This window comes from Prionailurus bengalensis, chromosome B3 (assembly GCF_016509475.1).
Source record: "Prionailurus bengalensis isolate Pbe53 chromosome B3, Fcat_Pben_1.1_paternal_pri, whole genome shotgun sequence".
Taxonomy (NCBI): Eukaryota; Metazoa; Chordata; class Mammalia; order Carnivora; family Felidae; genus Prionailurus; species Prionailurus bengalensis.
In genome coordinates, this window is record NC_057355.1 from 81,858,121 (window position 1) to 81,880,493 (window position 22,373).

Below are 22,373 nucleotides of genomic sequence, written 5' to 3' on the forward strand. Positions count from 1 at the left end.
TTATGATTATATCACTCTTAGAATTTATGCTTATATTCTAAAACCAACAGTGTGTAGATTAAGGTTAAGATTCCCTTCTTTGAAGATTTCTTTCTTATATGCTAAAATTTAACCAGTAATATTTCTTTATTCACTTCCTTTGATGAAGAGTCTGCCCTATAATAAGTAGGTCATTAATATCATATGATAATAAAAAGTAGTATTTTTTTGTTGTGGTGGTGGTAAAACATAATAGTTCAGTAGTATTGAGTATATTCATATTGTTGTGCAACCATCACCCCCATCCAACTACTGAACTTTCTCATCTTCCCAAACTGAAACTCTGTATCTGTTAAATAATAGCTATTAATTCCCTCCTCTCCCTAGACCCTAGTAGCCACCATTCTTTCAGAAACAGTATTTTTTATGTTAAGATTAGGGAATGAGGAAAATATATTTTTAAAGATAGATAAATATTGATATATCTAATATTGGCTTTATACTTTGTTAATAAAATTTTAAATCAACAAATATTTATCCATATAAAGGTAGATTCTAAGTCCTGTGGAGGATCCAGACTATTAAATCATAAGCATTTTCCCTAGAGCATAGTTCTGTACCTTTTTTGATACTCAGACCTTTGAGATTTGATTAATATGTGGGTTTTCTTTTTTTTTTTTTTTTTTTTAATTTTTTTTTCAACGTTTATTTATTTTTGGGACAGAGAGAGACAGAGCATGAACGGGGGAGGGTCAGAGAGAGAGGGAGACACAGAATCGGAAACAGGCTCCAGGCTCTGAGCCATCAGCCCAGAGCCTGACGTGGGGCTCGAACTCATGGGCCGCGAGATCGTGACCTGGCTGAAGTCGGACGCTTAACCAACTGCGCCACCCAGGCGCCCCTAATATGTGGGTTTTCTACAGGAAGATGTACTTGTACCTACAGAAACACTATTTTAATGTGTCATTTTAGGAGGCTCACAGTTCTCAGGTTAGAAGCCCCAGCTCTAGGAGACAGCAAGGGGAAGGGCAGGGGGAACAAGTGTCTACTCTGAAAAGAACTACAATGCAGAGTGTAAAAAGTGCTGTATGAAAAATCTGAACTCTGTGCTGTGGGGGATCAAAGGACAAAGAGATCATGGATTTGAGGGGAATTGTGAAACTTAATGGAGATGAGATTTTTAAAATGTTTATTTATTTATTTTATGAGAGAGAGAGAGAGTGCAGGGATGGGGCAGAGAAAGAGGGAGAGAGAGAGAATCCCAAGCACGCTCCACACTCACTGTGGAACCTCACACAGGGCACAAACTCAAAACTGTGAGATCATGACCTGAGCAGAATTCAAGAGTTGGATGCTTAATGGACTGAGCCACCCAGGCATCCCTGGAGATAAGCATTAAAGAATAAATACAATACATTGTAGAGCATTCAAGATAGCACCGTACCTTATTTACTTTGCTTTTTCTTGGCCTAAGGGGAAGAAGTCAGAAAATGAAACTTCGGGTGTTTCTAATTCTATTATAGAAACGTAACATACCTTTTACTTCCCAAGTCTGATCCATTAAAAATAAATAGGGCCAGGTATTAACGCTGCTTTTGAAAATTCATAAATTTAGTGATTTCTGAACATTGGAAGTAAAATTATTGTTTATCAGTGTTTTCTAAATTTTCTTTAATGAGCATGTATATAGTTAAATTTTTAAAAAGTAAATAGAAAGCAGTAATTCTTTAAGAACAGATTTCTGTATAAATTGGTGCCATGATTATTGCCTGTTATTAATAAACTACCATTTAAGGATAGTCTTTGATATATTAAATTTTATATTTAATTATCATAGGTATTATATTTTCTCATTTGCTTAAATATTTGAAGAGTTAGGCAGCTTTCCGAAGATCATACAGTTAATGGGTCCTACCTGAGGCTCATACCAGTTCTGATAAAGTGTAAAGCCCAGGCTCTCAACCTCTACATAAAACTTTTCTAATACAAAGTCCAACACTGTTTGACTCACTGATTTTCTGAGTTTAGTTCTAGTCTATTCAAACCCATTTAAGTAGAAATTACTCTATTCTCATTGATCTCTGATAAAAATAAATTTGTTCATGAATATGCCTAAACCTGTGCAATCCTATATGATAAATATACAGCCAACGGTTTGTATGAGTGTTTACTAGGTTCAGTTTTGTTTCTGTTTCAATTCCTGAGAGATTGCTTTGAGCCTCTTTAACTTGTCTATTCCAGGGAAGGTCTGGAGACACTCTAGAAGCAGTTTCCTTTGGCCTGTAGGAGTAGAGCTCCAAATGATTCTTGGAAAGACCACTGTCATCTTTGGGCAGATCATTTGGCTAGTTTCCAGGCATGCTGGCTATCAGTAAGAGTTGTAGCGGTCAGTTGTTAGTACATTCATACTGTGGATTATTATGTCAATATTAAAGTTAACAACAATGAAAAGACTGGATTTTCTATACTGACTATATCTTAATTTTATACTTCGAAAAAAATCCAGCAGTAAAAGTATCCTACCAAAAGGATGTAATGGGGTTGGGGTAGGAGGCGGGAGGATACATGTGATTGTGATTGTGTGTATGTGTCTATGTGTGTGTGCATGCACACTTGTGTGTGTTAAATGCTTATGAGTTCCTGAGGTTTGGTTTAATTCAGGCCAGCATCATTTCATAGGTAACAAATCTGAGCTGTCTCCCAGGAAGTGTACCAACCAGAGAGTTGCTGGCCTGGCTTGAATCATGGCTTTCATCAGTTTATATTATCTGGAACAGCCTGTCAGATTCATATCTGCCTTTCTAGGCCTAACTGAATTATCTCTTCTCTAATTATGAACCAAATTTTCCTTTTCTCTTATATTTGACTTTAGAACTCTTTTAAGATACTGTGTTCTACCTTTTCTTATGTCCCATATCCTATAAAACATATAAGCCTTTTAGACTCCCATTTGAGCCCCTCTGTGATTTGACTTCCCTCTCCTTCCTGCCAAACTCCTTCACATAATCTGGAATCCCTTCCCAAAACCCTTATGTAGTTACTGCCCCCTCTTTCCTCCCTTACAAAGGCTCTGTCTTTATATACATTTGACCCTCATTTAGACTATCTTTCTAATCAGTGGGTATCCATATCCTGCATACCCTTTATTTCAAATGTCTACTCCCTGTCATCTTTCTCCTATCCATAGTTGGGAATCATTTCTCTCTCTTTGGAATTTACATAGCATTTCATTTAGACCACTTCTCTAGCACTTCTCATGTTCTCCATTCATAACCTGTATAACTGTGTTATCTTCTGTAACAGACCATTTACTCCCTGGGGGGCTAAGGATTTGTTTCATTCTTCTTTGTATTTTGCACAGTGCCAAACTCTGTTCCTTCCTGTAACCACTCAGGAAATGTTGAATTGGGGAATGAGTGTTTTATCTGTGTATCTGTATTATCTTCTCAAATAGGATGTAAGCTGCCTGAATGCAAGAACTTTTTCCTATTCATCATAGGACTTACAGTACCTTGAGCAGTAGCTTATGCAATTAATAGTGATTGAATAAATAACAAAGCTATTTGACTAGCTATCACTGTTTATGTAAACAGATTTGTACCTCCTTATCGTTCTTACCATCCTGCTGACTCACTCCTGTGATCTCCTCCACCCCAACTGCTCTTATCCAGGTGTTTTCTTGTATAAGTTTTAAAAAGTATTTATTAAAAACATGCATTTTATTTTACTCTCCTTTTGCGAGAAACATACTTTCATTTTAAGGATTTATTTCTGCTGTCCTTTTTCCTCTTTATGTATAATAGCTTTGTGGTCAGATGATACCTTTTAGTATTTGTTTTGGCATCTGGGAAATAGTGCTCATGTGGACACTTGCTGTTTGGTTACATGCAGGCTCTGTATTAAATTAGTAGTGAGAATCACTAGCATTGCTCCATTCTAAGACAACAATAAATTCTCTCATTTACTTCCAGGGATGCTTAGTAAGGTGCTAACTGCCTCTCTCTTTATCCTTACCTATGGAATATCTGCCTACACAACAGACTTAAAAGGGTCAAATTAGAGAATGTAGAAGTTCTATCTAAATGTATATATTTTTAGAAACTACTTGAAGGCTTTAAAAGAGTTTTTTGGTGGGATGGTGGTGGTGAGATGTTGTGAATTAGAAAGAGCCTTTGTATCAACTTTGCATATGTCTAAGCCATTCTTGAAAATGAAATGAAATTATATGTTTTATATTTGGAAAGAGACATCCTTTTGGAAAATTTATGGAGGCAGACCTATATAAACAAAAAGATCCTTTTTCTGAATGCTAATTAGCAATTCTTTGTATGAGTTCCCTTTTTTGTTTGTTTGTTCTACCAAATAGATGACAAGCTCACTATAAGAAGAAACTTGAAGGAAAAAAAAGCCCTCCTCTTATTTGTGTTAAAAGTATTGTGTACCAACACAGTAATAAATATGTTGACAGCAGTATTAGTGGCTAATGATTTAAATTTGAGCTTACATGAGCTATTGAATCATTACAAATACCTAGTAGTTGTAGTAATTGCTAGAGGGAAAAGAGACAGAATAAAGGATGGGAAATAACCAATTATAGTCTTTGGATTTGCTCTTGTTGAACTTGCCATGGGAAAAAGGCAGAGTTGTCAGTGCTGGTTTTATTTTTCTTACTCCTTTTATTTTTCTTTTTTAAGTGATACAGTTTGCTGGGGTTTTGCTTGTTGTTTGTTTAGCTTGTAAATTAGTTGTTGCCATACACTGAGTTGGGTGCATTCCAGGGTTGACTTCTGGGTTTTTTAAGACATGAGCTCTTAGGAATTTTTGAACACTTATCTGCTCTTCCATAATAGAAGAGGATTAATATTTCTTTGAGGAACAGTATAAGTGCCTTGAACATTTTGAAAATACATGCACTGTGCTAGTATTTGAATTCTGATGGATATTACCTAATTTTTTCTTTCTTCCTTTGCTTTTTTCCCCCCTCCTTTGCTTTAACTGAAGTCCTTTGCATGACTATATGAAGACTATCTTAATTTGATTTGAGCTCTTAGGATTAAGTGAAGAGTGGATGCTTCACATCAAGTATATGAAGCACATTTTCTAAGAGACTGGAGAGTTTTAGTAAGTTGTTTCTATTATGATAGCTGTATTAGTTAGGATCCTGACAGGAAACAGATGACATACCTCAAAAGGAATTAACAGAATGAAGTTAATGAAGGGACTGGCAATGAGGTGTGGGCAGCATTAAGGAAACCAGCAAGAGAAGGTGAAGTACCCAGGGACTAGTGACAGTAGGAAGTTATTGCTGTTCCTCTGCCTAATGGGGCCTGGGAATGAACTGTGTCAGTAGAACCTTGGGACTACTGGAGCCATGGAAGAGGGGCTGCCTGTTGGCTGCTGTGGCCACAGAGGGACTTAGCCAAGGCCAGAACTACTGCAAGGCAGGGAGTGCATGAGGTAGGTAAGAATACTGCAATCTCTTTTTCCTCTCAGAGTCTTATATCCTGCTGGTACCTCCTACTGGCAGATCCCTATTGGAAGCCAGAGGGTAAGGGAACTCAGGTGGTACAGTCCACAGAGACCAGCTATCCAGGCACTGATCAGGATAGAGAGGGGTGGGGAATGAAGCAGAGCTTCGTGAGGGGAAGAAGTGAAGTGCAACAAGTGCAAAATAACTAGAACACCATCTCCTCTTGGTCATCCTCCTTATAATTGTGCATTAGTGGCTTGCAGGAGATGAAATGCAGAGCAAATATTTGTGCCCTCCAAAAGTCTGCAGGCCAATACAGATACTAGTAGTACAAAGTAGTAAAAATCCATACTATCACAAGGTAAAATTTTACTGTTATGAAGTGTATGAACAGAATATTTATTTGTAGATAAGCAATGATAGAAGTACATTTTGTATAGTGGGGAATAATAGATGGAAGAATTTATTTTGATAGGATAGAGCTATGAACAAATGTTGCCCTTCACTTTATTAATTAAAAATTGATGTAGGAGTGAAACTTTTGGAAACAGTTTTTATAATAGAAGGGACAAAGATTGAGCAGTTGAGAGGGGAGCCATCATGGTCCTTTCTTTGTTCCCTTTCTTTTTCTTTCAGGGAAGGGCAGAAGTGGCACAGAAAGCAGCCAAATAGTCCTAGTATGGGTCCCTCCTAGAGAGGGAGTTACTGTATATGGCAGAGTAGTCAGCTAGATAATATGCTATGTTTGAGCTCAAGAGAAGCTACACTGGCAGACTAAAAATGACAAAAATAAGGTGATGCCCTTTCTTCCTGTCTAGGGCCCTTTCTGTCTGGACCGTGTGGATAGAAGGAAGACCAGAGGCCTTTCTGCCTCTCACTCATTTAAATGAGATGAGGTTGGAATTTTAAATTAAGTCACTTTAATATTTCACTCACTGTTTAAAGTGAAAGTCACTTATTGCCTGTGAAAGGCATTGGGCAATTGCTACACTAACTGAACTCCTATTCACTTATCAAAGACACATGAGAAAAAGCTGGACAAGTCCACACTAGTGTTTTGCCCTCTACCAGCAGTTTATTTGGTCTAATCAATGATGTCTTTTATGATAACACTCTTTGGTTGCTAATTTGGACAGTAGTTTTGATAATATGAAAACCTACTGGGGTTTGGAGGATCAGAAACTTATTGTTGCTATTGTTACATAAATGACTTACCTTAGGCCATCTCTTGAAATAGTTTCCTTGTTTATCTGGTATTTACTATCTGAAAGGAATAGGTAACCTAAATAAAATCTTTAATTTTTTTTTAAATAACTGTTTTTTCCCTTGTTAATTGTTTTCAAATTTAAAATAATTCTTCTTTAAATATCCAGTACTAATCCTTTGGAAAACCCTTGAAAATTCAAGGAAAAACATTTGGCTATTTTGGATTTTAGTGCTTTGCTTCCCCTGTAGTTTGACAGTTTATGATGACCTCAAACCAATAAGCTAGAAACATGCTTATACTTTAAAGGTGGAAGACTGAGGTCATGGCTGTTTCTAGTAGTCAGAGATCTTACACCTTCATTTATGTTTTCATTTTGCAGAATGGAAGTTTGAAGGAGACCATCAATTTTGGACTTCTTCCATGTGTACTGTGTCCATGCAAATATTGGGCAGAGTTATAATTAATGTATATTTGTCAAGACTTGCATGATATAGAAGAGAATTATTGTTTTATTTATCAAATTAAAAAAATTGTTTTCAAAATAAATTTGTTTTTATACAAATTATAGCCAGGTGTTAAAGACTGTGTTCCAGGGTTTTATTATTTAGGGCATTCCTAGTACTCAGTCCAAAACCTCAGTCCTATTACATTGGGAATCAAATTATAAAATTAAATATAATGTCATTGGTTATGAACTACACTGTTTCCAATCTAATTTTCAAAAAAATCAGTTTTTTAGGCTCTTGTGTTTACATTAACATATAAGTTGAAGTTACAGTGTATCACTTAACAGTTCAAAGAAACAGCTTGAGAATTAAGAAATTCTAAATTATGACATGGAAAGACCCAAAAAACCTTCCTCAAATGATTCTTACATAATTAACTTTCAGAATCACTTTGTGTCGACCAACCTATCTAATGCTGGAATTCCTTGATCATTTAGCTTGTGTTTGGAAGAGAAGCTTCTGAGGCAGTTCATTCAGTTTCATTGTTTAAGAATTCCTGGGCACTTCTCAGGCGCCTGGTGGTTCAGTTGGTTAAGTAACTGACTCTTGGTTTTGGCTTAGGTCAGGATCTCATGGTTTGTGAGTTCAAGTCCCGCGTCAGGCTCTGCGTTGGCAGTGTGGAGCCTGCTTGGGATTCTACCTAGTTCTCTCTCTGCCACTCACCCTGCTTATGCTGTCTCTCCCTCAAAAGGAAATTTCTGGGCACTTCCTTCATGATATATGCCTAACAGCTAAAATTCCTTAATGTCTTAAAGGTCAATGAATAGTATAATGACCAATGGGTAGTCAGATTCATATTAAAAACTACTTTTAAATTTATTAAGCATTTATATGTAAGAAAAATTACAAGCCCCACAGTCTATCATTTAAAAATTTTTGCACATGATCATAGATTTTAGAAATTTGATCAGAATCTGAAGTTTAGGTCTAAAGAATATCTTCACATCTTAAATATAATAGTATTTGGAAATGGATGGCTTTTCCATATAAAGTCTTAGTCTCTATTTCCCGAATATACCTGGTTAAATAAAGTTAGGGTAATTGGGGAGTAATAATTCTTCTCTGTAGATTTGTGTTAGAGAAAGAATATGTATAAAAAGGGATATGCTTCATGATTAAACAAAAAGCCTGAGGTGGTGGTGCACTGTGGGCATGGACATGCCAAGCTATACATGTATCTAACAGAATTTGCAATGCAAATATTAAATCTAAGAGTGCAACATGAACAGACTCTCACAGAAGAGGAAAAGAGCTTTTTTTCTGAGTTGTAGAGATGTATATGTAGTTGTAGGCTCCCCAAGGTGTTTACTGACAAGCATTAAAGATGGAGTCAAGACTGGAGAAAAGCAACGATTTTATCTTAATTTTACTGGAAACATCAGGAGTGAGGGGAGGAAGAGAGTAAGAGAGCAAGCGAGCATGAGTGAAGAGTGTGAGTTGTTTGTTTCCAGCTTGAGCTCTTTAAAATCTGAAAATCTCACTTGTCCCAAGTGGTTCCTTAGTGACCAGCCGTCTGGATTGCCCTGGTGAATTCTTTATCAACATCATTAAGATGTGATGATTGGAAGCCCATTCCCTGTTGATTCCATTATTGAAGAGCCAATCTTTGTCCCTAAAAGCAGACATACATGCAGATTCCTTTGATGAACTTGAATTCTTATTAAAGTTCCAAAGTGCACACTCTCTTTCTCACCAGTGATTTTCAACTACTGTGGTTTCCACTAATTATTGTGTTTTTATAATTCTTTTTGGCAGCTATTAACATAATTTCCTGTATCAAAATCCATTTCTTTTCTTTTTAATGATTATTTTTGAGAGAGAGAGCGAGAGCGACAGGGGGGTGGGTAGAGAGAGAGAAGGAGACACAGAATCTGAAGCAGGCTCCAGGCTGTGAGCTGTCAGCACAGAGCCTGGTGTGGGGCTCAAACCCATGAACCGCAAGATCGTGACTGAGCTGATGTCGGACGCTTAACTGAGCCACCCAAGCACCTCTCAGAACTTGTTTCTAAAGTGAGCAAAATCATGATTGATCTTAAAATTAATAAAACATATCCCTTTGTGACTGTAGTCAACTCTCTATTGGAATGGAGCAGAGGGTCCAAAACAGTGACTAATGAAAGAATTATTTATATTTCCTGTTGAAACACAGTCTGAGGGTACATTTGAGGTAGATTTGCCTTTTAATCATGTTTTGCTTAATCAGATACTAATATTAGTGGACATTCGTTGATCTTACAGCTATATATATATATATATATTTTTTTTTTTTTTTTTGTACAGAGAGAGCGAGCGTGTGTGAGTGGAGGAGGAGAGAGGAGGAGAAAGAGAGAATCCCAAGCAGGCTCCACGCTCAGCACAGAGCTCAACATGGAGCTTGATCCCATGACCCTGGGATCATGACCTGAACAGAAATCAAGAGTCAAAGCTTCAAGGAACTGAGCCACCCAGGCACCCCCCAAATAATTTTTTTTTCAACGTTTATTTATTTTTGGGACAGAGAGAGACAGAGCATGAACGGGGGAGGCGCAGAGAGAGAGGGAGACACAGAATCGGAAACAGACTCCAGGCTCTGAGCCATCAGCCCAGAGCCCGACGTGGGGCTCGAACTCACGGACCGCGAGATCGTGACCTGGCTGAAGTCAGACGCTTAACCGACTGCGCCACCCAGGGGCCCCCCAAATAATTTTTATAATTAAGAAAATTTGGGGGTTGCAGAGAAGAAAGATGGGGGGTGGTTAAAAATGCTAAAGCGAATCTATGTTGTAGTTAATAAACAGTGATATATTTGGTATTATTTATGTTAAGCTAGCAGAACTTGAATGATTATTTTCTTTTACTACAAGTGTCTTTAAATAAATCTAGGAGAATCAGAGCAGTAAATATTAGATTACTGTGAACATTAAGAGTAGCAGTTAGGGGGTGCCTAGGTGGCTCAGTCAGTTAAGCGTCTGCCTCTTGATTTCGGCTCAGGTCATGATCTTGCAGTTTGTGAGTTGGAGCCCCACATGGGACTCTGTGCTGACAGTATAGAGCCTGCTTAGAATTCTGTCCCTCTGCCTCTCTCTCTCTCTGCCCCTTCCCCTTGCACATGCACATACTCTCTCTCTCTCTCTCAAAATAAACTTAATTAAAAAAATTAACAAAAAAATAATAGCAGTTAATTTGTTCTTTTAAGTCTTAGTTGACTTTATATTGATGTACTCAACAGAGTTGTAAGGTATGGAATTACTTATCTAAATATAATTATGAGCAGTTTTTTGTTGTACATATTAGATTTCAACACTGAAGTTCTCAATAAAGCATGGGAATTAGATATAATTTATGCCCTGAGACATATAATGGCACAGTTGACTAGTTCCACACTGGTGTAATTATGATCAGCCTAACAACTAGAATAATCCGTTTTAAATGTTTAACTACTCTGAACTCTGACCCAAATTCAGATAGGCAGTTCTAGATTTTCCTCTTGATAGTCAAGAGAATTAGCAATTAAAACAATACTCTAAATAATTATTGTTTAGGATGTTTACATATTTGCCAGAATCCGTCAAACCATCTTTTATAGTAAATCTCAGGTGTTAAAAAGTCTTTAAAAAGATTGTAACTCACGGGTGCCTGGGTGGGTCAGTTGGTTAAGCATCTGACTTCAGCTCAGGTCATGATCTCACGGTTCATGAGTTCAAGCCCCATGTTGGGCTCTGTGCTGACTGCTCAGAGCTTGGAGCCTGCTTCCAATTCTGTGTCTCCCTCTCTCTTTGTCCCTCCCCTGCTTGCTGTCTGTCTCTCAAAAATAAACATTAAAGAAAAAAAAAAGATTGTAACTTGGAATATAGCATTTAAAAATATTATTTAATTGTTTGGACTTGGATATTTACTCTAGGAAATGGATAGAAAATTCTTCATGGAATTCTTGAGAAAGAGGTTTTATTATACTATATTTTTCCCCCTGGCCAGTAATTCCATTTATTGCAAACTGAACATTCTCTTTGTTGCTGCTGACCTTGCTCGTGGTCAGTACAGGGAGCACAAACCCTCCGTCAGAAGAGTGAAATGACATCATCAGTGAAGGTATTAAAGGGAAAAAAATTTGGGCTAGTTCATATTGATTCATGTTCCAAGAGCCCTGAGAAAAATGAAAATTTATTAGCTAGGCATTCAAGAATCATAAAGATAAAATGTAATATCAGGTTTGAAGACCATGTTTAAAAAAAGAGACAACATGAAAAAAATTAATATAATTCCTTTAAAATTTAAAAATCTAGGTTGTGATGCACAGATTGATTAATAATGATTAAGTTTAATTTTACTATATTAAAATTTTGTATAGCAAAAGAAGTAGTGATCTTTATGTATGCATGTGAGTAAGTAAGCAATCTCTACACCCAGCGTAAGGCTGGAACTCACAACCCTGAAATCAAGAGTCACATGCTCCTCCGACTGAGCCAGCCAGGCACCCCAAGAATGGCACACATCTATTTATGTGTGAGCCAGTTATTTTTTGTATTCTTTGAAGAAGGCTAGAAAATTTTTCTGTCAGCAGTGTCCTAAAGACTGCATTGTGATTAAGGACTTAGTTATTTAAGAACAAGTACATCATCAAAAAAACTCTTACACCAAACCCTCTTTTATAAATGTGGCTGGTAGTTCCAATGGAATGTTTATGTTTTGTAAGCATTTTATGGGACATAGAAGATGATCATTATCCTTGTCAAAAAGTTATTAATTGATGTATGAATGGTACTATTTAGATTACAAAGGAACTCAGATGGTGTGGATGCTTATTTGTGATACTGTGTTAGGGTCAAGTACAGAGAAAACCAAGGCACTTTAATCCTTCTCTGTAGGATCTTATAGCTGTCAAAATAATGCCACCAAACATTTTTATAACACTTTTACATTCTTTTTTTTTTTTTTAGTGGAACATAACTTTAAGTTAAATAAGAACAATGGAAATAGGTGTATTTTACAGAAGAGTTTATTGAGATGTATTGAGATTTAGTGAGCTATTCAAGGATATATAGTTACAAAAACATAGTAAACACCACTGGAATCCAGAGCTCTTGACTCCTGGTTCAAGGAGTTACCAACTAAGAGTTCATGCAGCATTAGTCTAGGATAGATGATTTGAAAATACAGGAAAATTGTTTAAATGACCTATTTTTCATTAAGTGACTGTTTTGTGCAAGGTATTGTACCAGTTTTGTTTGATAGAAAATGAAAAAAAAATCATAACTACCCATGAAATTATATTGTATAGTGGTAATACAAATAGTAGACAAAGGCTATTTAAAATAATAAAATGATTATATTATGTGAAAGTTAAAAGTACTTTTTAGGGCTAATGCAATAGAAAACCCCCTATATACTGGTATATAATTAAGAGAGAATTTGTAGGAAATAGCCAAGGAGTTTTCATTTACATGTGAAGAGAATGGCTCTGAGATTGAGGGGCCATTATTCTTTGAGGAGGATAGCATTTCACATTTACTTAAATAGGTTTATTGAGCAGTCAGATTGAACAGGAGTGGTTTTGGAAACTTTAGTTAAAAGGAAATGCTAAAACATTTCATCAGAGGTAGCTGAGACCTTGGAGACTATCTAGTCCTTGCATTAATTTTACAGCTAAAGAAACTGAGACCTAGAGTGATGCTGAGTTACTTGCCAAAGGTCAGTCACACAATAGATAGGGACAGTACTAGAATCAGATTTCTTCTAAATGCCTGGATATGAAAAAGCAATGAAATAGATTTATAACAGGACCTAGCAGGTGGCAAATTGTGGACGTATATTGGATCTATCGAGTTAGAATATAATTTCTACGGAGGTGTGATTTCTGTCAATCTTTGGAAGACAAGAAACAGAATGGTCGACTAGTTTTTGGTTCCTTGGGTAGACCAAATAAAAATAGAAGGATGTAGTAATCCATGGAGCAATTTGAAAAGCAGGATGAGCTGCCTTATGGCACATATAAAAATGACCTTCCCAGCAACATCTAAGACATTTTATTAACAGCAGTAATATAGATAAGAATGGTGATACTATAAGCAACAACAACGGCAGCTTCCTTTTACTGAATGTTTACCCTCTGTCCAGACATCATGTCAGGCATCTTAGGTACATGAGTTTAATTATTTCATCCTGTGACCTAGTATTACTGTGCCATTTTGTAGATGAGGAAACTAAATCTCAGATTGTTACTACCTTAGTTACACAGGAAGCTGGCTATTGAATAAAAATTTGAATTCTAATTTTGTTTGAATTCCAAAGCTAGTGTTTTTCAAACTTGAATAATGAATAAGCCCTCCTTCTAAAGGTAAAATAATCTGCCCCATACCCCATATTGACTTATTTTTATTATATGACTACTTAACAAAGTATAAATATAGTATAAATATAAATTCCTTAAGCTCGTAGTGCTTATATAATTTTTTTAAATAAAAATTATTATAGGTTAAATATAAGCAAAACTAAAAAATATTATAGGTTAAATATAAGCAAAACTTTAAAGATCAATAAAATTCAAATTAAAGACATTAATTTAAAAGAGGAAGTGTTTTTCTTTTTTCTTTCTTCCTGGAATGAAAATATTGATTGCAAGATGAATTTGTAGCTAACTCCTCTAGCATAGTTCTTTTGACTTTGATATGCCTTATTGCCACATGCTTTGTGATAACTTGGTTCCCTGCCACTTGTCTTTATTTTGACTTCTTCAAAATGTCCCATCAGACAATACTTTGTTGTACCATTTGATCTTCATTTGGTATAGTCCATTATTTATTGTTGATTCTACCTCTGTTTTCATTAGTTGTGATGAACTACTAACCCCTTGGTGCCAACTTGGTGGTTTGGGGTTCTGAAAGGTCATGTCAGTATGTATTTAGTTATAACATGATGGTCATCCAGGTAATGTAGAATATGTTTATGTTAATTATTTTTCAGGTTATCATCTAGAAGAACCTACAAAATTTAAGAAATTACAAACTGCAAATCATAACCAGGCCTGTGGTGTTTCCACTTAAAGACAAAATTACATTACACTTTCTCTAAAAACACTATACCATAGAACTATCCGGTTTCTTCAGGGTAATAATAGAGACCCAGGAAAGCCTCTATCTGCACCTACTTTCAGTGCTACCTTCATTTAGGCCACTACTATTTTGCATCTCAATTTCTACCACAGCCCCTAGTTTTACCCCTACCAAACTATTCTTCACAGTGCATTCCATACTAGTAAGTTTTCTATAATACAAACTTTTAGGACTCAGCTTGGGAGTCACCTCTTTCTGAAACCTTTCCCCTACTGCTTCTCCTTACCTTCTGCTTTTTCGCTATCCTGACCCCTAGATTGAATTGGTTATCTTTCCTTTATTTCTCCTTTATAATTCCTTAATATCGAGGAAGCATATCTCTATTACAGTGCTTAGTACATTGTGTTATAATCCTTAATTTTTTGGTTTTCCAAGTAGACTATTAGCTTCTTTAAAGTAGTTCCTACCTTGTGCATCTTCTAACTAGCACATTGTCTGAATGGAAAGAAAGTTCTGATGGTATAGCTGTGATCTTGAATCACTGGTCATTTGGGGTTTTTTGTTTGTTTTTTGTTTATTTTAGAGAAAGTGTGAGCATGGGAGAGGGGCAGAGGGAGAGTGAGAGAGAGAGAGAGAGAGAGAGAGGGAGGGAGAGAGAGAGAATCTTAAGCAGGCTTTACACTTAGCACAAAGCCCAGCATGGGACTTGATCCCATGATCCTGAGATCACGACCTGAGCCAAAATCAAGTGTCGAATGCTCAATCAACTGAGCCACCCAGGCACCCCCCGGTCAGTTGTTATTTTAAAAGTGAGTAGTCAAAAATAGGCAAGAGCGAAGAAGATATTTCTTCATCTTTCCTGTTCAAGTATGTAAAATTTATACAGGTTACCTATTTAATGTAGTAGACTCCATTAGCCTGTAAGCAACGTAATTTTAGAAGCAGTCTTTTCATAAAGCATTAAATGATGGCATCATCTTACTTTCTCTTTGCTTTGTTTTTCAATGGTTAGGTGCTGTGATTGTCTCCACGCCCCAGGACATTGCACTGATGGACGCACACAAGGGTGCTGAGATGTTTCGAAAAGTCCATGTGCCTGTAAGCATGTATAGCTTCACTGTTACAAGACACTCTTACCTGAAGAAGCAAGTCATTAAGAAATACAGCCCAAATTTTAATTTAGTTCTTTACAGAAATCTATATGAAAACCCTATTTTATCTTTATGGTTACTTTAACAACACACATATAGGTGCAAATGTGTATGCACATTATATTAGTCAAGAAAGATTCTAATTGCGCTAAAATATTTTTAAGAAGTCTAAAACATCCTTCATGTATGAGTTTTGTGAATAAATACTACCTTTCCAAATACTGAAAGCTATTATTGCCAAAAAAAACCAAAAAACAACAAAAAAAACCCACCTGAGTGTTTAGGTAGATACACTTGAATAGAGCTCTGGTGGGAAGACAGTTGAAAAAAGTGACTTTTTTTCCTTGTTTCCAGTTTAACTCATACATAGCTCACTGTCTTCTAAAATGTATCTGAAGATTTTCTATATAATATGACAAAACAAATTAATATAATATTAAGACAAAGAACTATTGAAATCAGGGTTAGAAGTGAATTTGTAAACAAACTGCATGCCATCGAGGGACTTAAATTCATATGAGAAGTATGCCGTGAATTTTCTAGCAGCCACATAGAGTTTTTATAAAACTGTCCATTTCCATGAGGTTAGAAAGAGCTTGATGTTCAAGGGAAAGAGAGCTGAGACCAGAGAGGCATAAGTCTCTCCTAGGTTCTCAGAAAAAAGAAATCCTTTATATAATGAACACACTCTCATTACCTTTTCTTAAAAACCATAAATAGGGGCATCTGGGAGGCTCACTCAGTTAAGCATCCAGCTCTTGATATCGGTTCAGGTCATGATCTCACAGTTCATGAATTCGAGACCCGAACTGGGCTGTGCTGACACCTTGAAGCCTGCTTGGGATTCTCTCTCTACTCCTCCATTGTTTGTGCTCTCTTTGTCTCAAAATAAATAAATTTAACCAAACAAAAAACATAAATAGGTTTTTTCTCCAAGTGTGCATTGGCGTAAGCAAGTGGACTTGTGTCAGAATACAGTTTAGAGCAAGCATTTGTGTACAAAGCCAACATGATGCCTCCATCTTGGCTATCAGATGGCCTTGATTAATTCAGGAGTAGATTTTAAATCTTACAGGACAGAGTTTTTTAGACTAGGTATAAGTAACACCCACCCAAATAACTAAATATGAATACTTTAAAAAATATGTTTATTATTTATTTTTGAGAGAGAGAGAGAGAGAGCAAGAGCGGGGCGGGGGGGCGCAGAGAGAGAGAGAGAGAGAGAGAGAGAGAGAATCCCAAGCAGCTTCCACGCTGCCAGAACAGAGCCCGATGCTGGGCTGGAACCCACGAAACTGAGAGATCATGACCTGAGCCGAAATCAGATGCTTATCTGACTGAGCCACCCAGGCTCCCCACTAAATAAGAATACTTATATGGGATTTTAAAAATATAAATCAGCAAAAAGTTAAAGGGCTATCTACCGAAAACTGAAAACGAGTTATCCGTAATCTTTCTAGCAGAAATTAGGTAACAGGGCCAGTGGTCTGTTACTGCCACTTCAACTAGGATAATAGTCATCCTATCAGCATGTAAGGGAATGCTTAACTTCTCATTCTGTAAGATAAGAGTAGAGACCTATGTACAGTCTACTCAAAAGCATCATGCAGTTCTTGAGGGAAAAGTCTTTTAAAAAGCTGAAACCAACACTTTTTATTTCCCACCCTGTAAATTATCATTGCATACACCTATTTCAACTGATGCTGTTACTTAATGGGACTTCGGCTATGGGTCAGGTTTTACATGCACTTTGCTAGTTGGACGTCTAATGACCATGTCTAATGTCTAATGACCAAATTGATGGGATCTAATGACAGATTCAGTGTATGTATCTTTTAGTCTTTTATGTTATTTTCACTTACCTGCAGCACTTGATATATATTGCCCTATAAGTAAAGAGACAAACAATCTCAATTGTTCCAACAGATTTTTCTCTAGACTCTGGAAGAAAGGGTGAGGCAGAGTCCTATGGAACATAACAGCGGGAAAGAGGGATGGTCACTAAGTCCAGGTTAGGCTATCGCTAGGTGGGTGCCACTGAAGAATAGAAGCAAGGAAATACAGTGAGGAAATATTTCACATGCAGGATCTTGGGCTGCAAAAAGCTCATAGGACTAGTACAGGATTAGCTAGGGAGTGAAAGAGCTGTTTGTGATCAGAAAGTAAATGTTGCAGTTCATGTGTGCAGAGTTGGAACACTTCTGGGTAATGACAAGGTCCCAGATGTGGTTGGTCATGGGTGTGTGGGGCTGAAGTGGAATAGATGTAAAAGTCATCGAACTGCATAATCCCAAGTAAGCTTTTTTGACATCATCCTGTATCTTTATAATAGCCCTCTTTTTTTTACCCCTATGTTTCAATTATTTGCCCTCTAAACAAGAGGGAAAAAATTTTAATGTTAATTTATTTATTTTTGGAGAGAGAGAGAGAGAGAGAGAGACAGAGAGAGAGAGAGCAGGGTGGGGGCAGAGAGAGTGGGAGAGAGAGAATCCCAAGCAGGTTCTGCATTGGCGGTGTGGAGCCCAATGTGGGACTGAAACTCATGAACTGTGAGATAACAACCTGAGCCAAAATCAGGAGTCAGATGCTTAACTGATTGAGCCACCCAGGCACCCCTAAACAAGAAAAAAATTTTTTTTTAAATTTTTTTTTCAACGTTTATTTATTTATGGGATAGAGAGAGACACAGTATGAACGGGGGAGGGGCAGAGAGAGAGGGAGACACAGAATCGGAAACAGGCTCCAAGCTCCGAGCCATCAGCCCAGAGCCCGACGCGGGGCTCGAACTCACAGAGCGCGAGATCGTGACCTGGCTGAAGTCGGACGCTCAACCGACTGCGCCACCCAGGCGCCCCAAGAAAAATTTTTAAAGGAGGTAAAATATGTTAATCATGTCAGAACAAGGTGCTCAGTAATCTTTGCAAGTGAATGAGTGAGAACTTTGCAGCAATGAGCTCTGTAAACACTGGGACAACCATGGTTCAGCTACATTGTAAAGGGGATCCTGGTTATGTGTGGGATGTAGATTTGATGACCTCTGAGATACTTCTGGCATTTAAGAGCCTTGGAGTCTAAGTAATCATAAAGCATCTGAAATTAGAACGTGTTCCATAAATGCAAAGAAGAAATGTTATGCTTTGTTTATACCACTTTATTTCATTGTTCCCTGGTCTTTAGTCTTGCTTTCTGTTTTTTTCCCTTTTGAAGTGCATTAGTTACCATGGAAACAATGATGTCATTGGAATTCATTGGTATGGACAGAGTTTAGTAATGTCTACAAGAACGTTTTGAAGTTAATTTAAATGCTTTCTTAAAACTCAAGGCTTGAATAAGGGAAGGAGAAGAAGAAATAACTCTTAAATTCTCCGTTCTCTGCCTGAAATCATATCAACTCTGCCAAATCCTTGATTATTTCAGTGTTTGTAGGTAGACTGTTTTTTTTTAAACAATAAATTTTTTTCAGGGGCATCTCTGTAGCTCAGTTGGTTAAGCATCTGTCTGACTCTTAATTTCGACTCAGGTCATGATCTCATGGGTTCAGCTCTGCACTAACAGCGTGGAGCCTGCTTGGGATTCTCTCTCTCCCTCTCTCCCTCTCTCTCTGCCTTTCCCCTGAGCATGAGCACTCCCCACCCCTCCCTCTCCCTCTCTCACACACACACATGCATACACACACAAAACAAATTTAAAAAAAATTTTTAACTTTACACATTTTTAACAGTGAGTACTTTTTGCCTTGTGACATTCTAACACATTTTTGTTGCTTCTTGTACAAGGGAGGTCCAGGCACCTTAGTTTAGAGTCCTTCCCTTACCATTTGAACTTTTAGAGTTACAGGGATTTCACTCTCCAGCCCTTCCTTCTTGGGCAGTCTCTTTACCAGCTCCTGAAAATTATATTAAAGTATGTTTCTTCTCTTACTCTTTTATAGGTAATGAACCCTTAATTTTAATTCAGTAGATAGCTTATTCTACAAATATGTATTTACTCATATTGAATGCCTTCCATAAGCAAAGTACTGTGATAAGTTCCCTTGGTGATTAAAAAAAAAAAAAAGGGATGAAGCCTTTTCTGTTAAGTTGCTTATGGTCCTGTGGACTAGCTCCATTATGGTGAAGGTGCCCTGAATTCTGAGGAGCATGAGAACAACTTTCTTCTCTGGGCTATTAAGTAGGGCTTTCATGGAAAAGTCATGATTTTTTCTACACCCCTGTTATTTTGCATATCCTAGTCCCTTGTCTGATAAGCCATTGTTAGCTTGGGAACTCATATGCATGTTTCAAATTCTTGCTCAGGAAATTTATTTTCTCTGGAAAGCTTTTCCCTAATTCCCAGAAAAGGTTAATCTTTCTCTGAACTACTGCATCATATACCTAGTTTGACTCATATCCCACTACAGTTTACCTGTCAGTCTCCACAGAAGAATGTGAGTTCCTGGAGGGCAAGAAAACATGCCTTAAATATTCTTAAATACTCAATTACCAAGTGTATGATAGGCCTAAGGTAAATACTTATATGGACATTTGACCTTGGATATAACGCCAGCCACAATCTGCTGTTGTCTTTACTCCCCAGCTCACAGGTCACTCTGCCTTGCATTCTCTCTGCTACAGTGAAACTGGTCATCTTCCATGTATTTTAGATTGCCACAAAGTTTCTTTCTTCATGGCCTTGAGCATGCTGTTTCTCCACATGAGAACCATTTTTTTTTTAACTTACCCTCATTTTTTTTTTTTTTAACTTAGTAGCTCCTTTTTATCCTTTGGTACTTAGATTAAATGGTTCTTTTTCTGGGAGACTGCCCTGTCCCTGTTAACTAGGTGAATTCTTTCTAGTGCATGATCTAGTAACACTCTATTTCTCCTTTTTAACTGTTTTCATATTTGTCAGTACTTTCACATTTGTAGTGCCAGACTATAAGCTCTGAGTGAAGGGACTCCTTACCTCCCTCTGTGCCAAGAACATATTGTTGCTTACTAAATATATACAGATTAAATGAATGGAATAGGATTTTCATAGCCATCGCAGGGGACTGGAGGGACAGAAGTGAGTCCGAAAAGAATCAGGAAATCACAAGTTGTGTTCAGGGTTGTTCAGTTTCTCTATAGTTGAGGTAATGTTTGGCAGTGGTTATACTAGGCCCAGGTTTGGTAGAGCTTTAACAGCTGAGCTAAGGATTTAGACTTTGTTCTTGAGATTTTTAGAGGAGTCCATAAAGAATGTGGGAAAGGAAATAATTAATTGATTTGAATGGAACTTTAAAAATACTTAATTTGGTGGAAATGAATAGAAAGGACAGGAGCCAGGAGAGTGTGGAGGCATGAAGGAAGCATTTGCAATGGTCAGAGTTACTCAGACTGCAGGTTGTAACCCACCAATGAGTCATGAAACCAATACTGTGAGGGATGAAACCAAAGGTTTCAATATCTGGGTTAATTGCTCTTAAAAAGAGAAAGTATTATTTCATAAAGATTTGGCCTCAGTTGTCAATACATAGAAGTGTACATTTGTATTGATTAACACTTAAAATATTTCTCTTATGGTAAGATACTTTTAATAATTTGGAAAAACACCACTGTAGGTGATAGGAAGTAAGGGTCTGATGTAGTATAACAGCATTGAAAATGGAAAGGGGAATAAATGTGGTGGACGTTTTGAAGGAAGAATTACCAGGCTTGGCAATTGATTACATGAGGTAGGGTGGTTAGAAAAAAAAAAATGGCAGAAATCTAAGGGATTTTGAGAGTTAGGCTGCCATATTAATAAATCTACCAGGAGCTAGTTTTTTGCTCAAGATGACAGGGAGGTAGAAATAAGACATTAGATTCTCAGTCACAAATCCCTGTCCTTATTCTCTATGAGGGTTGTGATTTAAAACTGTTTGGCAAGGAAGAGACTGGTGGAGCAAATGATTTGGTGTTGGCCTTTTTAGTACTGTTCACATCACATGATGTATGTGACCATCCCTTCTCCTCACAGAAACAGATTTATTAATCTGTATATTTGTAGCCTCTTATACATAGATTGATATTTTTTAGCCCTGAGAGAGCTATATTCTTTAATAAGTATATAACTTCTTTTATGGTTACAAATTAAATTCCTTTAGAAATTTTATTATAATTTTTTTAGGCAATAGGGTGCTACTTACAGTGGCATTTTTGCATAGTTGTAAAGAGAGTAAGCTCAGGAATCTGAATGCTAGAGTTCAAATCCTAGGTCTGTCACTTTGTTGCTGTATGACCTCCGCAAGTTACTTAATTCAGAATATGAGAATTATAGTACCATTTCCCTCAGAGGATTGAGTAGAGAAATAAATGAGATAATGCGTGTAAAAAGCTTAGTACAGTGTTCGGCACAAGCTGAAACAACCAATAATGTAAATATAAAATGTCGATTAATGTTGCTTATTATAATTACTTTCAGAATGTTATCATGAAACAGATACATTTCATAGATATTTATGTATTTGGCCTACGTGTTTTGACTAGTCCTTTATTTTCTAATAAGAATGTTAACAAGAAATTTTTTACACCTTAGATGCATAGTGTCTTTGAGATTTCCTTATTCCTTGAGTACTTTAGTTGAGCCTAAACCATTCTTTTCATATAGATTAGTTGCTAAAGTTAGAGTCTAAAATTCTGTGTTAATTTAAATTTGCATTATTTAATACATGTTAATTGCTGTCACAGATAAACCTCAAAATATATAATGATGCAAATACAATAGAAGTTTATTTCTTGCTCATGTAACAGTATTCATAGATGAACAGGTGAGCAGGGTGGTCTTCTTCCAGGAACTCACTTAAGCTGCTGTAGCCTCTGCCATTTTCACATGTGAGTTCTAAACCCACCTTTGGGGCCATCCTCTTTTGAGCCAGCCAGGGCGGGAAATGGAACAGAGGTGTGTACATGGAGATTTTTATGGACCAGACATACATACATTTCTACTCACACTTCACTAAAAGTCATGTGATCATATGTCACATTTCTCAAGGAGCCCAAGAAAATTAGATTAGTTATGTGCCAATGAAGA

The 22,373-nt window shown here is 36.9% G+C and overlaps 1 protein-coding gene across 4 annotated transcripts in view; it reads left to right on the forward strand.

The window, feature by feature from the left end:
- Nucleotides 1-22,373, forward strand: part of NUBPL (nucleotide binding protein like) — a 226,356-nt gene that overhangs the window by 182,316 nt on the left and 21,667 nt on the right. For all 4 annotated transcript variants that reach the window (XM_043554347.1, XM_043554350.1, XM_043554349.1 and 1 more), the window contains one exon: nt 15,203-15,288. In XM_043554347.1, the coding sequence (XP_043410282.1) occupies nt 15,203-15,288 (86 nt within the window). The remainder of the gene's footprint in view (nt 1-15,202; nt 15,289-22,373) is intronic.